The sequence below is a fragment of the Notolepis coatsorum genome, assembly GCF_963971535.1.
Source record: "Notolepis coatsorum genome assembly, chromosome: 1".
In the NCBI taxonomy this organism is placed as follows: domain Eukaryota; kingdom Metazoa; phylum Chordata; class Actinopteri; order Aulopiformes; family Paralepididae; genus Notolepis; species Notolepis coatsorum.
The window spans coordinates 151,596,224-151,612,133 of record NC_140165.1 but is presented as its reverse complement, the minus strand read 5'-3'; the positions used below and the strand labels follow the sequence as shown (position 1 = coordinate 151,612,133).

General features: G+C 46.5%; 1 protein-coding gene across 1 annotated transcript; it reads right to left on the bottom strand.

Moving 5' to 3' along the window:
- Window positions 1–8,610: 8,610 nt before the first annotated feature.
- vgll4l (vestigial like 4 like) lies at window positions 8,611–15,379 on the bottom strand. The gene is made up of 6 exons (XM_084327321.1): window positions 15,363–15,379; window positions 14,289–14,458; window positions 11,464–11,590; window positions 11,113–11,359; window positions 10,406–10,487; window positions 8,611–10,233 (listed from the first exon to the last, which is right to left on the bottom strand). Exons 2-6 carry the CDS (start codon window positions 14,353–14,355, stop codon window positions 9,926–9,928), a joined length of 831 nt encoding a protein of 276 aa, XP_084183447.1. The 5' UTR covers window positions 14,356–14,458; window positions 15,363–15,379; the 3' UTR covers window positions 8,611–9,925.
- Window positions 15,380–15,910: the final 531 nt, after the last annotated feature.

Here is a 15,910-nt window from a genome sequence, read left to right as displayed (position 1 = left end):
TCCTGTTCTGCAATGCTACATTGCCTCTAAAACTGCTGATGGCTTCCCATTCATTACTTATTAGTATCCGGTGGAGTAACTTTGTGGTTGGGAATCTATGAAATATAACAGGTCAGCCTCTAAAGTGCACACATGTCCCTCACATGTGTGGAACATTTTGACCTCTCTGACGTATCTGAAAAGATCCATAATCTATATAGAATCCTCGAAAACAGGTTTGGAAATAACTTTTCTGGAAATACTATAGTAATACTATTCCGCTGTTGTGTCCCTATAATCGCAAGTAGACTCTGTTCAAATTTAGAGCTCATATGTGACAATTACAAGAGGTCACTGTAAAATCACAGTTTCCCTTTTACAAGTCATGAATACTATATTGTTATATCAATATATTTTTTTGTGATTTGATATTCACGAGATGTGGCTCCCTGCACCTGTGAAATGTAGCCACGTCCATGACTATTGCCAGAGTGTTTTAGAAGCAAACAAGTTAATGGAGTACATTACCACTGCTAAAATCCATTTAAGTTTATCCACCTCTCAGTGTGGTGGTTTTGTTGTGTTGGTCATAATATGATGTAAGGCTCACCACAACCACACACGCAGCAAGTATGTGATTCTAATTTACATGCTATACTATGTTATTTGATACTATCTTGTCTAGCACAGTCTCTGGAGCGTAACAGTAAGAAGCATTTTGTATGAAAGTATTCTGTACTTCTGTATGACAACTATTAAAGAAACTTGAAACTTGAAACTTGAGCTCCACGCTAATACAATGTGTGTGTTTACTTTATAAATTACTTATATGAAGGGTCAATGGTGTTTTTTAATGATGAGGTCATTTTGATGAGCTAGTGTTGTTTTCTCCTCTCGTTCCAAAGACAAGTGTTATTCATCACATCATAACATACCGACGGCGTCTCTCTGGTGTGTCCCTCAACACATCCCTTCAGGTAAACTATGGTAAAGTGCAGACAGAGTTCTGAAATGGGGATGAAACAGTTTGGTTTGTATTTTTCACCCATGTATCGTCTTGTTTTTTTTAGCTTTTTGTTTGTTTTTCCTTTCTTCTGCACGGGCAGCAAATGTTCGTTAAACAGAACAAAACATAAAAAAGAAAAAACATTTAAACATATTAAATGATTTAAAGGGGGGGGGGCATTTAAGCAGGGACTGTGGAAAAAGAATCCGATACTACAATAGGAATACCTTATAATGTGTAGTTGTGGCAAACCATGAACCACGAACAGTTGCAGCCACAATGATTCCATTCAGTCATGTTGTTTTGGGATTAGAGGTATTTTCATTATATACAGAATAATATGTTCTTTGAACCTGAATGAAGGCGTTGATCTGTCTATTGAAAGACCCGGCTAAGTGCTAGAAATTTCCCAGAAAGCTTCAACAATTTTCTGCACTACCTAATTACTACTTCCAAAGGAAAACAGAGTTAAATGTTGTTTTCATCCTGAAGACATTGCAATTTATAATGCCCTATTTTTTGGTGGTAGAAGGGTGTAGTGTTGTGGAGGCATGAGAACATGTTTTTTCTAATGTTCACAAGGACTGGCCCACAATGCATAGCTTCAACAGGAACACAATTCAGCCGTACATACAGCACAACAGCGCCCCCAAGCTGAGAATGAGAACATGTACTTTACTTTATACATTTATGTGTACTCTTCACATTACTCTGACCCAGGGCCTGTTGGGACCCAATGGGTCAATCATGTGAAGGGCATTGTAAGGTTTGGCTCTTTCCCCACCACAGGCTTCTTGAAGTACTGTGATGATTGGTCCGCTGCTCTCCCACTCGCTCTGTCCCTTTAAGTTTTCTGTTAATCATTCAATTCCCCCATTCACACGCTTCTTCCCAGTGACGTCGTCAGAGACGTCGTTGATTGGTTCTCTCCCGTCCGCACGCTTTTCAATCACATTCCCCAGCTGTCACTGCTTGTCAATCAATCAATCCCGTATTATTTATACCCCGTTTCTCCACTCTAGTTTTGTTGGATCGTTTTGATATTTCTCTGTTTGCATTCTCCGTTCCTGCTGCTGCTGCTGTTTGCTCTCTGTGCTTTACCTCCAGGATATTCCAAGAAGCCTTCCTCTTGGACACCTTTTCCCCGTGGCGACGCGCTCACTCCGCTGCTGTTCCAGCACTCATTACGCACTACGTCTGGGTGAGTTTTTTACTGACTGTCTTGATCAAATTCCGTTTTCGTGTGTTTCTATAACACTGAAGATTACCACCTTTTTTATCAGACAGTCACTCACCCAGCGATCGCCTTTTTGTTGTTCTCACTGGGATAATATTTTTGGGACTTTACATCTCCCACTGTGTGTTGTTCACACCGAAGATATTATTCACATTGGATTGTTTTTTGGACTTCACTCTCAGTGTCTATTTTTGCACCGAAGATATTCACTTGGGATTGTGTTTTGGAACAGTGCTCACTGTGTGTATTTACACGAAGATATTCACTTGGGATTGTGTTTTGGAACTTTGCTCACTGTGTGTATTTGCACGAAGATTAGTTCACTTGGATAACTTTTGTATTTGGGTACAAGTCACCTCTCCTGTTCTCCTGCTCGTTCCACCTGCACCCTTGTTGACTCGCTCCCTCTCTCTCTCTCTCGGTCCCGCAACACTTCGGAGATTCTGCCGAGAGAAGTCTGCAGAGCGGCTCAGACGTCAGCATCTGCTACCCCCTACTACCACCATGGGAGAAGCTGCAGAGCAGCAGAACATGTTTCCCCCTTGCTTGTGTACCTGTCTTGTTTGACTTGCCTATTCTGTTCTCATTAATTAGTCTCAATAAACAAGCCCTTGTTTTTGGCAACTCTGAATTCCTACTCTCTTGTGTCATGCGTTTGGGGTCGGTGTTAACCATAACATTACGATCCAACCAATATGACGACCCCAGCCGACACAGAGAGAGTAGTCACCTTGGGCATCGAGGGGGTGGTAAGGCGTGCCCTACGCTTCCATCGCGCTCCAGGCAATGTACCGGTTCATCATCTCTTTGTCCCCAACTCAGTCCGGTCCCGGGTCCTCCAGTGGGGCCATACCAGCCGGTTCGCCTGCCACCCGGGCGTTCATCGCACGTTCTCCTTCCTGGCTCGTCGATTCTGGTGGCCCACCATGAGGAACGACGTCAAGGGGTTCGTACTGGCCTGCGCGGTCTGCGCCCGCAAGAGAGTCAGCACAGCAGCGGCAGTCCAGTTTGAGTCAGCCAAGGAACACAGCCTACAGCTGGATGCGGCTGCAGCTGCTGTACAGGGACTCCGAGAGCAGGTCCTGCTTATTCAAGGGTCCCTGGCTGCTCTGGCGGGACAACAGTCAGGTATTCTCGCTCAGCTTCACTCGCTGAGCGACACCGTTAATGCCTTACTTCCCTCACATCCTTCAGGAGCATTCCCCGCAGCCCCAGCAGATCCCTCACCTCGGGAACCCCGTCTCTCCGTCCCACGGCTGTTCGACGGCAATCCCGAGGAGTGTGCCACATTCATCATGCAATGTGCGTTGGTTTTCCGTCATCAACCAAGCCGTTTTACTGCTAGAGGGTCCCAAGTGGCCTATATGACGAACTTGCTTTCAGGCCATGCTGCCCAGTGGGTCACTTCCTCCTGGGCAATGGAGGCAGATTTTGTTTTTTCCTATCCAGACTTCGTGGCGGAGCTCCGCAGAGTGTTCCACCATCCAGCCCGAGGTCTGGACCCTGGAGCCCGGTTGGGGACCTTCCGACAGGGGAGCGGCAGGGTAACTGACTACGTCCTGGAGTTTCGACTGGCGGCGGTGGAGAGTGGATGGAACGACCCAGCACTTCGCCTAACCTTCATGAGTGGGCTCAGTGACGCAGTCAGGGACCAGCTCGCGACCCGGGAGGAACCTGATTCCCTCGAGGACCTGTTCAGCCTCGCCATCCGCATCGACGGACGCCTCCAGGAGAGAAGGCGTGAGAGATCCCGACGGGGACCCCCAGACGCACCCCCCGAGGACCACAACCTCGAGGAGGATTTCAGTACCCCAGACGTACCCCCCGAGGACCACGACCTCGAGGAGGTTTTCTGTACCCCAGACGTACCCCCCGAGGACCACGACCTCGAGGAGGTTTTCTGTACCCCAGACGTACCCCCCGAGTACCACAACCTCGAGGAGGTTTTCAGTGATTCCAGGGCTCAGGTTTTTCCGCCTCGCCGGCCTTACGACTGTGCCATCGACCGCCGCTCAGGGGCTCCCTTTCCCGGCGGCCGCCTCTACAGTGCTGACCGCCCTGCCCCCTCCGTGACTGGTGGGTTTGTTCCCTCCCGAGCCGTGACCGAGGAGGAACCCATGCAGCTGGGACGCAACCGCCTTAGCCCGGCCGAACGGGAGTCCAGGCTCTTCTCCGGCCGTTGCCTCTACTGTGGCCGGGGTGGACACCGTGTCTCCAATTGCCGTGCCCGGCCAAGAGGACCAGGCTCGCCAAGACCCCGGGAGATCCTGGTGAGCCGTCTTTCCTGTTCCCCCACCCGTGCACCACCCAACCGTCTGGCGGACGTCACCCTAGCCTGGGCGGGCCAGCGGGCGATGGTGGGTGCACTCATGGACTCTGGTGCTGAGGGGAGTTTCATGGACGTTGGGTTTGCCACCCGGGCCAACATTCCACTTGAGGACCTCGAGAGGCCCTTGGAGGTCTTTGCAATGGATCATCGCCGCCTGGCTGACATCACTCAACGCACCTGTCCAGTCCTTCTCACCGTTGCTGGGGACCACGTTGAGAGGCTCCAGTTTTTCGTCACCAGCTCTCCTCTTGTCCCTGTGGTCCTGGGCAGGCCCTGGCTCGCGCTGCACGAGCCCCACATCGCCTGGTCCTCCGGTGCCATCAGGGGGTGGAGCTCCTCCTGTCGTGCCCGGTGTCTTCAGGTGCCGTCCGGCCCCCTCACCGGGTCCCCGTCTCCGGCCTCCCTCGCCGGTCCTCTGTCCCCGTGCCCGGCCTCCGCTGTCGGGCCCCAGTCCCCGTCTCCGGCCCTCCTCGCCGGTTCTCTGTCCCTGTGCCCGGCCTCCACTGTCGGGTCCCAGTCCCCGTCTCCGGCCTCCCTCGCCGGTCCTCTGTCCACGTCTCCGGTCCCCCTCTCCGGGCCTCTGTCTTTGTCCCCCTCTCCAGTGCCCCTGATCGCCGGCTTCCTTGGGTCCCGTCCGAGCAGGCCGGGGCCGTGTGGGTCGCCGGGTGGCTCCCGTGGAGGGGGGGGTACTGTAAGGTTTGACTCTTTCCCCACCACAGGCTTCTTGAAGTACTGTGATGATTGGTCCGCTGCTCTCCCACTCGCTCTGTCCCTTTAAGTTTTCTGTTAATCATTCAATTCCCCCATTCACACGCTTCTTCCCAGTGACGTCGTCAGAGACGTCGTTGATTGGTTCTCTCCCGTCCGCACGCTTTTCAATCACATTCCCCAGCTGTCACTGCTTGTCAATCAATCAATCCCGTATTATTTATACCCCGTTTCTCCACTCTAGTTTTGTTGGATCGTTTTGATATTTCTCTGTTTGCATTCTCCGTTCCTGCTGCTGCTGCTGTTTGCTCTCTGTGCTTTACCTCCAGGATATTCCAAGAAGCCTTCCTCTTGGACACCTTTTCCCCGTGGCGACGCGCTCGCTCCGCTGCTGTTCCAGCACTCATTACGCACTACGTCTGGGTGAGTTTTTTACTGACTGTCTTGATCAAATTCCGTTTTCGTGTGTTTCTATAACACTGAAGATTACCACCTTTTTTATCAGACAGTCACTCACCCAGCGATCGCCTTTTTGTTGTTCTCACTGGGATAATATTTTTGGGACTTTACATCTCCCACTGTGTGTTGTTCACACCGAAGATATTATTCACATTGGATTGTTTTTTGGACTTCACTCTCAGTGTCTATTTTTGCACCGAAGATATTCACTTGGGATTGTGTTTTGGAACAGTGCTCACTGTGTGTATTTACACGAAGATATTCACTTGGGATTGTGTTTTGGAACTTTGCTCACTGTGTGTATTTGCACGAAGATTAGTTCACTTGGATAACTTTTGTATTTGGGTACAAGTCACCTCTCCTGTTCTCCTGCTCGTTCCACCTGCACCCTTGTTGACTCGCTCCCTCTCTCTCTCTCTCTCGGTCCCGCAACACTTCGGAGATTCTGCCGAGAGAAGTCTGCAGAGCGGCTCAGACGTCAGCATCTGCTACCCCCTACTACCACCACGGGAGAAGCTGCAGAGCAGCAGAACATTTTTCCCCCTTGCTTGTGTACCTGTCTTGTTTGACTTGCCTATTCTGTTCTCATTAATTAGTCTCAATAAACAAGCCCTTGTTTTTGGCAACTCTGAATTCCTACTCTCTTGTGTCGTGCGTTTGGGGTCGGTGTTAACCATAACAGGCATGTATGTAGATATTGTTACAGAAAACATTGACAAGAAATCTGAAAATGAAAAGGCACACTCCTGAACATTGGTCAAACCAAGGAGCTGATCGTGGATTTTAGGAGGAGACAGCAGGAGACACACACACCACTGAGGATAAACGGGGATACCGTGGACAGGGTGAGCAGCTTCAAGTACCTGGGGGTCCACATCTCAGAGGACCTGATATGGACAACACACATAGACTCAGTTGTAAAAAAGGCGAAGCAGCGCCTCTACCACCTGAGACAGTTAAGGAAGTTCAGAGTATCTGGGAAGATACTCCAGTCCTTCTACTCCGGAGCTGTAGAGAGCATCTTGACTGGAAACATCACTGCCTGGTATGGCAACAGCACGGCACAGGACAAGAAGGCCCTACAGAGAGTGGTGCGCTCAGCTGAGCGTACCACAGGTATTGCACTACCAACCCTGCAGGTCCTATACAACAAGAGGTGCAAATCCAGAGCCTGCAGGATAATGAAAGACCCTCACCACCCCAACAACAGCCTGTTCATGCTGCTGCGGTCAGGCAAACGCCTGCGAGCACCAGTAACGAAGACAGAGAGACTTAGGCTCAGCTTCTTCCCCCAGGCCATCAGAGCCTTGAACACTGAACTCTCCACGCACAAGCACGCATGAGCACACACAACACACACACTGTACACGCTCACACACTAGCAGCCACTTTAACATGAGCACACACACACTCGTGCTGCACACGCTCACACTATGGACACTTTACAGAAGGAAAGGTCACTTTAAGAATAGTATAGCTTGAGATTGTAGAATATAGCATTGTATAGCAGTGTACATAAAGACCCAATGCCTCATCCGTAGCGTACTGCACTGCCACAGGACCTAGCATGTCCTACCATGCTCTGTAAATAGCTCATGTACAGATACCGATATGCCTACTTTGTTTACTTGTTTATTGCACTATGTCGCTCTATTGGTTGGACTCTTATTATTACTTGTATTATGCACATCGTTGCGGGCGAGACCCCCCGCATTTCACTGTATACCTGTATGCCGTGACAAATAAAACTCTTGTATCTTGTAAACTAGTTATATGTGGGAACATTTCTGATGCGACGAGGTCAAATGTCAAGGATTTCTCTTATATTTAATCCTATAGACTACTACACGGTCAACTATCTTCCTTTTGTAAATGGTGATGCACACATGCAAATGTTCATGCTCACATGCAGAGCTGCAGTGTTACCAAGGCCTTTGTACTGACTTCCTAATTATGAATTATGAAAGTACCGTTGTAATGTTTTATCATTCTGTATGATAAAACAGTTATCCTTGGGACAGTTATCCTTGCTCCTGCTCTCACACACACACTCACACTCACTCTCGCACACACACACACACACACACACACACACACACACACAGTAATGTTTATGTGGGGACATAAATATTCATTCATTGCCTAACTCCCGACCCTAACCCTCTGACCCTAAAATAGCTCCTTTACCATGTCTTCCCACAATGAGAAAAGAAAATGTTGTTTTCATTACTTGGGGACATTTGCTTCCCACAATGGTAGAGAAACAAGGAGACACACACAAGGGGCTCTCTTTCTCACTCTCTCAGTCTCAGACTGGATAAAGATACCTCTTATTTCGCTGCAGTGTAATGATCTATGAAATGGATTTAGAACTTGACAGTTAAATCCTGTTATGTGTGGCTACAATAATCCATTGAGGTGTTGCCTCCTAGTGGTCTCTCTCTCTCTATCTATATATGTATCTATATCTCTTTCACTCACACACACCCAAACATGCATGCACACACATACAATATTACATTCTTAACAGTATTCCCACTTGTCTGCAGTATTCATGTTGCAACATGAAACCATTTTTCATTGACATCATTGCTCCCTGTTAACAGTCTACCTAAGGTCCTCTAGATGGCATCAATGTCCCTGTTCAGGTTACACAGGCTAAAGAATGTATTCAAGGTGGAAAATCCAGTTTGTACACTCTTCAATTAAACTGTAAATGATCAGCCATATTTATCCAAATTACAACACTTATGTTCTCCTAGTATTCATGTATGTGTACACTTGCTGCCAGGTTGATGGCTATGCTTGATGTAAACTGCACATTACTGTATTGTGTGAATAACTCGAGCCAAACAACTCTATATAGTCAAACACATTTTATTTTGAGCTATTCCCTATTTGTTGGACATTTTGTGAAACTTGTTTTTTTCAGAGATCTGCACCATCCACATTCACACGTATTCTTTTAAAGCTATTAAACTTGTCAGAACTTTCAGGTTATTCCCCAGTGTGCATTCTGAGGGGGGAAAAGCCACATCATGAGTTCAAAGCACTTGGCTCAGGAACATGTTTGATTTTAAAAAGTTAGACAAGATTGAACATGCAAATAAGCAACTGAAGAGCAGCATGAGTTCTCATGCTCAGGCCTATAGGCTACCAGCCCTACCCTTCCTTCCCCTCTATTCGCTCCCTCCTAGCCCTTGCCAAACAGGATCTGTAAGATCTTACAGAGCCATTTTCTCAGGAGACAGGAATGTCAGAGCACAAGCCCTGGTGCCTGCTGGGACATGCAACCCAACATTCCCTGAATCTCCCAAAGGGAAAAAAAGCACTCGCTCATCCATCCTTCATTTCCAATGAATGCACGCCACGGCTCCCTGTGGTAAGAGGTGGCCAGGTCAGGTGTTCACCGGATGTGGTGCAGACGCAGAGTGAATCACCAGTGGAATTAGAGTGTCTGGAAAGTTAGGCTACACCTTTACGAGGCAGGTGTCCGTGTGTGTTCTTCACTTCTACACTCAAACGTGGTTTTACTCATTGTCAAATTCCAATAATCTACTTGTCTAGTCCTGAATAAAGCAATGAAAAAACCTATAGAGTAATGCGCTTGTAATTGGTACTGTCATGTTATTAACCCATTTGAGAAATGGCAAAGACACAATTTCTTAGCAAATTGCAAAGACAAACACTTTAATCGAATTTGTGAATTTCCACCAAGTCTGTATTTTGTTTGTCAGCACTATATTACACCGCAGAAAAGCTCATTATTTAGACTGGAAGGGACCCAGATGTATCAGAATATAAATATAATACAACAAAATTGTTGAAATGTTGAAACACATGAAATTAATGACACAGAATTAAAGAAATGTAAAGGATTATGTGGTTGCTTTTCCAATCATCCCATGTCACCATCTTTTTTCAGATATTCAATACAAACACTATTGACAAGCAGGGGACAGAAATGAAACAAAATAACAACATCCCGCTCAATGCTACATTTGTCTGCACCAATAGCTCCTAAATCTGGACACAAAATGCACCAGGTGGTCCAACTTGAAAGCAGTCACTGTCCTGCGTCTGTTACACAGATCTCAAACATCGAGAGTATAGTCTTGGCACTTTCCTTGAAAACCACTCAGTGAAATGTTTTAAAGTCACAAAGTCCCATTTATCCACTCGGAGCAAAGGTGTCTTTTTCTCCACTTCAGTTCACCGACCAGCGGCTGGAGGTTGGTGCTGAAGTGCTGGATGGCTCTTTGTGGCCTTGAGTGGGACTGTGGCTGTAGGTGGGCGAGTGGGTGACGCTCGGACTGCTGGGTGGGGTAGACGCAGAGGAGGAGGAGCAGGAGGAGGATTTGATCTGAAGCCACTTGTCTCCCAGGGCCTTAGCGAAGTGGTCATCTACCGACACACTGATGGAGAGCTGTCGGGAGCTGGCTCTCTGATAGTTCACCCCCAGGCTCCTCTGGAAGTGCTCGTCCACAACATGGTCGTAGCTGCACTTGGATATCACTGCAGTAGAGAGGATGCGCAATAAAAAGGTAAAATAACACATCTTCACATAATGAGCCCTCAGTGAGACAACAGAAGTGTGTGTATACACCTACAGTACGATATGGGACTACTGTTTATAGGGAGCGACGGCGATGACTGAAGCGGATATTAACAGGAGTGTCAGACTGACCTGGCGAGTGGCTGCTGTGGACTTCAGGTCTGCAGGTGGGGTTTCTTATGGAGGAGGTACAGGTGATCACAGAGGGACGCATCTGGAGAATAAAACAATGAAAATAATCTATGGTCAGATAAACAGAAGGAATACTAGTTCATATAATTTATCTTATAAAACCTTTTTAGGAGTAATGGGACATTTAGTGTCTAAATGTGTTTACATTTAAGCACAAAATGTCCCATTACTCCTAAAAAGGTTTTGCATTGATAGTTCAACACAGCACGATTGCTTATTCTGTTTTATAGAGGTTTCGTTGGGTGATTTGAAAACTGATTAAACCGGTTGCATATGTTAGTGGAGGTTTGATCTCTCCCACTCCGGTGGCATAAGCGGGTCAAAGACGGAGCCGTCTGTTTGGTCTTGTTGATGACATTCCTCCCTCCATTGCTCACATTTTCTTCCCGAATCCGGCTGGATTGCATAGCTTGGACAAGCATAGGCCTGTAAAGGCTCTTGGGAATAGAATGCCTTAGCGGTTGGATTCACCAGCTACAGAGATGGGAGATAACAGAGGGGCTCTGCCTCCGACTGCCTGAAGCTACACTGAGATTACAGAGTGGTGTACAGTGCCACCTTTCATAAATAACACAGACCAATTCTAGACCCTCTTACATAATTGGATTTCAGCCAATGGAGTACCAAAGGGTACTTATCCAAATTACCTGTATCTGATTGGTAGTAGTGCTTTTAGCCATTTCCTCTGTGTTCTCTGGCTCCTTTCTTGGTTTCTTGATGAGCGCCAGAGGTTCTTCCATGACTGGTGCATAGTAGACATGACTGGGCAGAGTTGGGCTGGTGGGGCTGGGCGTTGGGCTCCAGGTGGAGGTGGGGCTCTGTGGGACACTGAACACTGCTGGTGCTGCTCTCTGGACGTTCTTCCCACTGCTTCTGCTCAAGGCCCTCTCTCGCCTGGAAGAACACAAAATCCTCATTGTAACAAGCCATCATCACTCTATGGGCCACATGGAGCTTCCGCTCAGATCAAATGAAGGGGGACCATGAAGGAGACAAACCTCTCCTCTAGAGTGAGGCCTCTCTCATGGCTGCGCTTGCGTTTGATGGGGTACACCACTGCTGGGACTCGGACCCGGTCATTACTCATATGTCTGTACCGGTCTTCACTCCTGAGGTTGGGTTGACCTGGGAAATCAAAGACAACGCAAAATTAGGATATGTTAGAGGGTCAACTCAAGATAGATAGAAAGGCAGATAAACCAGTGTCGGGAAAGGGTAATTCAGGCTACATTGCAATTGGCATGACAACCAGTGATGACGGATTGGTTGTTTGTCTGTCTGTGACACTTACGTGCATGACTAATATTCGTGGGAAAGCGTTCATGCCACCGTTAATTGTAAACTCCCGTTAAGCAGTGGAACTAGACCTGCCTGATCAGTGAGTGTTACAACACCACACAGCTGATTCAATGCTAACGGTAAAGGTTGTTATTCTACATTGTGTTGGCATCCTGCCCGTTTATGTAGCCAAGTGAGCGGCATCAAGCTCTATTTTAATGTGATGGAGTTTGACACACCTGACAGCTTTTCAAAGTCGTATAGACAACAAGTCTTTGTGAGAACCACAATGGTGAATACGCACACAATGCATCTTTATAATGAAACAAGCTTAAATCCCTGGACTATGTCTATCACTCTGCCCTCAGATTCATCACTAATGATAGATACAACACTCATCACTGTGTCCTTTATGAGAAGGTTGGTTGGCCCTCTCTGACGGAGGTGCAACAAACACCTCCGTTGTTCATTTTTTTTTTTTTGTGTGGTCTTTTTCCCCCTCCATTTTCCGCCGATTTTCTCCCATCCCAATGTTAGTCGTATGCCAATTCCCAGTCCCTTCCTGGTCGCTGCGCACTTACCCCCCACAGTCAGATCATCTGGGAGAGTGGAGGCTACCACGTGCTTCCTCCGACACACGTCCAGCCAATCACTGCTTCTTTTCACCTGGCAGCGCGGATTCTCATTGAGAGGGCGTAGCGTGTGGGAGGACCACACTATCCCCCTCACATCCAATCCGCGCTTAGCAGGCGCCCCGACCGAACTGTAGGAGTCGCTGTTTACAACGACCCGGACCCACCCCGCCAGCTTCTCCCACCCTCTGATACAGCCAATTGTATCAGTGCGGACGGCCAGCCAAGCTGGTGACAACCCCGGAGCTGTGAGCTGGATTCGAACAGGCAAATCCAGCTCAGCTCCGGGGCTGGTGACGAACGCAATCTCCGCTCGGCCACCTAACCGCCTTTCCGTTGTTCATTTTTAAGATTATCCTTTATTAATCCCCTTAGGGAAATTTGGGTGTCAAAGCAGCATGGCATACATAGCTTCACTAAGGGCTAAGGCCCTTATTGTTAAGATACCTCCTTATACTATATCATTATTGTAATAGAATTTTGGAACATACGGAACCCATTCTAGTGACTGGTCCCTTGAGTTTGCTTGGAACATGCTAAATCTGCATTTTGCTGTGATGCCCCTAGCTCGTGGAATGAACTCAACAGTCCTTAAAGCTTGAGATTCTCCCCTCTGTTGCTGAGTTTAAAACCTTGATCTCCAACCTCAATCAAGTTGTACTGGTTTTAATTAATTAGTTATCCTTACTTTTTGCCACGCCCTGTTGTCTTGTGATTTATATGCTGTGTGCTTTTATGCTTATAAATTGTTTTCTGTATGTACACTGAACGTGATTGTAAATGAAGTTTAAATAAATAAATGTTTGAAATGAAATGAAAGCTGAAAAACACATCAGCAGGTGATAACATACTCTTTTGTTGTTGAAAAAGAAAAATATCTGTCTATTGTAAGGCACATGACTCGGATTTCGAGTCAAATATATAGTTATATTGTGTCAATATAGATGTGTCCCAGTATATATACAATAGGCTACTGATATTCCAATAAACACATTGAACTTGCCACTCTTATGGAATGGGTGTTTACAAGTGAATTTGTTCATAGAATGCGTTTGAAACGTTAGAATCAAAATGGAATGGATGCATAACGGGTGATTCTCAGGAACTCTGGATTGTAGGCACAGATCACTCGCCTGAGCCAGCCCTGGAGAAAAACACTTTAACACGATCAATGGTACCGTTAAAGTAGTTTGAACTATATTAAAATATACACCTAATCACCATGGAGTCTGCCCCTACACTTGCTGTCATATTGAAATTACAAAAGGGGTGACATGTTTTGCATTGTATGGCAACAATTGCCTTCCAATGTTTACATGCCCCCCAGTCCTCCTTCCAATCCACATTCTGTACTGACCCAACACCTCTATGACCTGCTCCCTCTCTTGACACGGTGTAATTGTGGAGGAGAGTGGGGAGAAGGGGGGCAGCCCAAACCACACCTATGCTGATTTTTTGGTGCCCCAGGCATGGTTCTTTCCCCCCCCCATCAGGTGGGAACATGTGGCCATATCCTCTAGTCTACTGCATTTACTCAGCACTCTTTGTGTGTGTATGCAGCAGATTTCGCAAACATGCGGCAATGTTTGAAAGTTGCAAAATCTCTAGTGTCTTGAGAGTTAACAGTATTGTAGAATTTTTTTTCCTCTATGTATTCTTCTGAAGTGTGGAGATTTATGTTAGACCAAACTGAGCATAGTTATTAAATAATCTAAAGTTTCATATTCATATAAATGTTGTATGTCTTGATTACGTATAGGGTTATAACTGTTTAACCACAACGGTACACAGGCAGCACACCGGTTGCAGGAATATACCATGAAGTTAGCACCATTGCATCAAGGTTACGCACGTCGTAATTCCTATTGAATGATATGAAGTATTAGAAGATAAGGAATAATAAGGAAACTTACCTTCCAAAATGTAGACTTTGAAGCCACTGCTCATGCGAGTAATGTAGTGAAAATTGGCCACTGCCATGGCACCTTGTCTTGTCTTTGTGTGTGTTGAGTAAAGCCAGGTACAAATCGAGGAACAACTTGACTGCTGCAGTTGACTGGAGACAATGCGCCTCAGTTATAGGCTGTAATAGAAAGGTAATGAGATGCGCTCTGAGCTCAGCCAGGTAACGTATCAGGTGAGCGCAAAGAGGCTTCCCTGTGACTCCCTTCCTGCGTTCAGATTGGCTGCTCTCGGGCCAATGAAAACCACTCCTCTGTTCAGTGTTTTTGTTATTGTGTTGCTCCAGAATAGGTGATCGCAGGATTATATCTCAGAAAATACTGAGCAACTGATTATTAATTGTGCTGCACATTGATACGGCGTGTACGACAATTTTAATACTGTGTTGTTAACATATAGGCCATACCTAGATCACACTTCCCTTGATGGAATTGTGATAATAAAAAAACGTATTGGTAGGCAGGCTTTCCCCCTCCAATTCTGAAGACTTCTCCCTGAGTCCAGGGGTCTTTTGTTCTGCTGCATGGAGTTCAGCACCTGTCCCTTGCCCCTCCCTCCCTCCACCTAATCTACAATCTCACCAAACTGCATTTTTTCGAGCGCTTAGCCCACCGGAGCTCCAGTCATTCCACTAGCCTGCCCATACACGCACACAGCTGTACTGTGCGCCAGCCTCACTAGTAATCCAATCAAAGGCTTTTGTTGATGGCCAGACAAAGAATCCTAAATCCTGAGAATGCCGCAGCCATAAGAACAATCTTGCCTCAGCACGCTTGAAGGACACACACATGAGGTCCCCGTCTCCAGGCTAGACGCAAACGTGACTCCTCAAGGGGGAAGCACGCATTATTATTACGCAGTATACAGAGCATTTAACTTGAGACATCTGCATTCAGTGTGAATTCAAATACCACAATCCCTGATTTATTATTTAATTAATTGTATTGTAGTTAATTAATTGTATTGTAGTATTTATGTCAACATATGATGTGATAATGTCCGATACAGGGCATGGAATTGTCTACCTTTACTGTAGGTGGAGAATGTTGCAGCTCTGCCTCAGGTGCTGCCGACAAAAAATGTCTGGCTGTGCAGACAATCATGAAAGGTTACTTATATAGAACAATGTAAGCTCAACAGTGACCCCTTTGGGTGGGTCCTGCTTGGCATTCTGTTTAAATCCCTTACCTTCTATATTATTATCTGATATGTACTTGATACTTGCTGACAGAGAGACACGCAGCTAGATAGACAGACAAGCAGCTAGATAAGATACGATATTCCTTTATTGATCCCCTTGGGGACATTCAGGCATCATAGCGGGGAGGGGAGGTACAGGTAGTAGAAGACATATAGGTACAGGTCACAGAATTATTTATAGTACGGTGGAGAAGTAAAAAAATAAAAATAGAATAAAAAGGCAGTGTAAACAATATACAATATAATTAACTCTGGACATGCGCATAAATTATGGGCAACAAGGTGCGAGACAGACAAGCAGTCAGCCGCAGACAGACAGACCATTTGCACACACAGCACCATTGTCCTTAAAATGGAAGTGAGGAGAGTGACA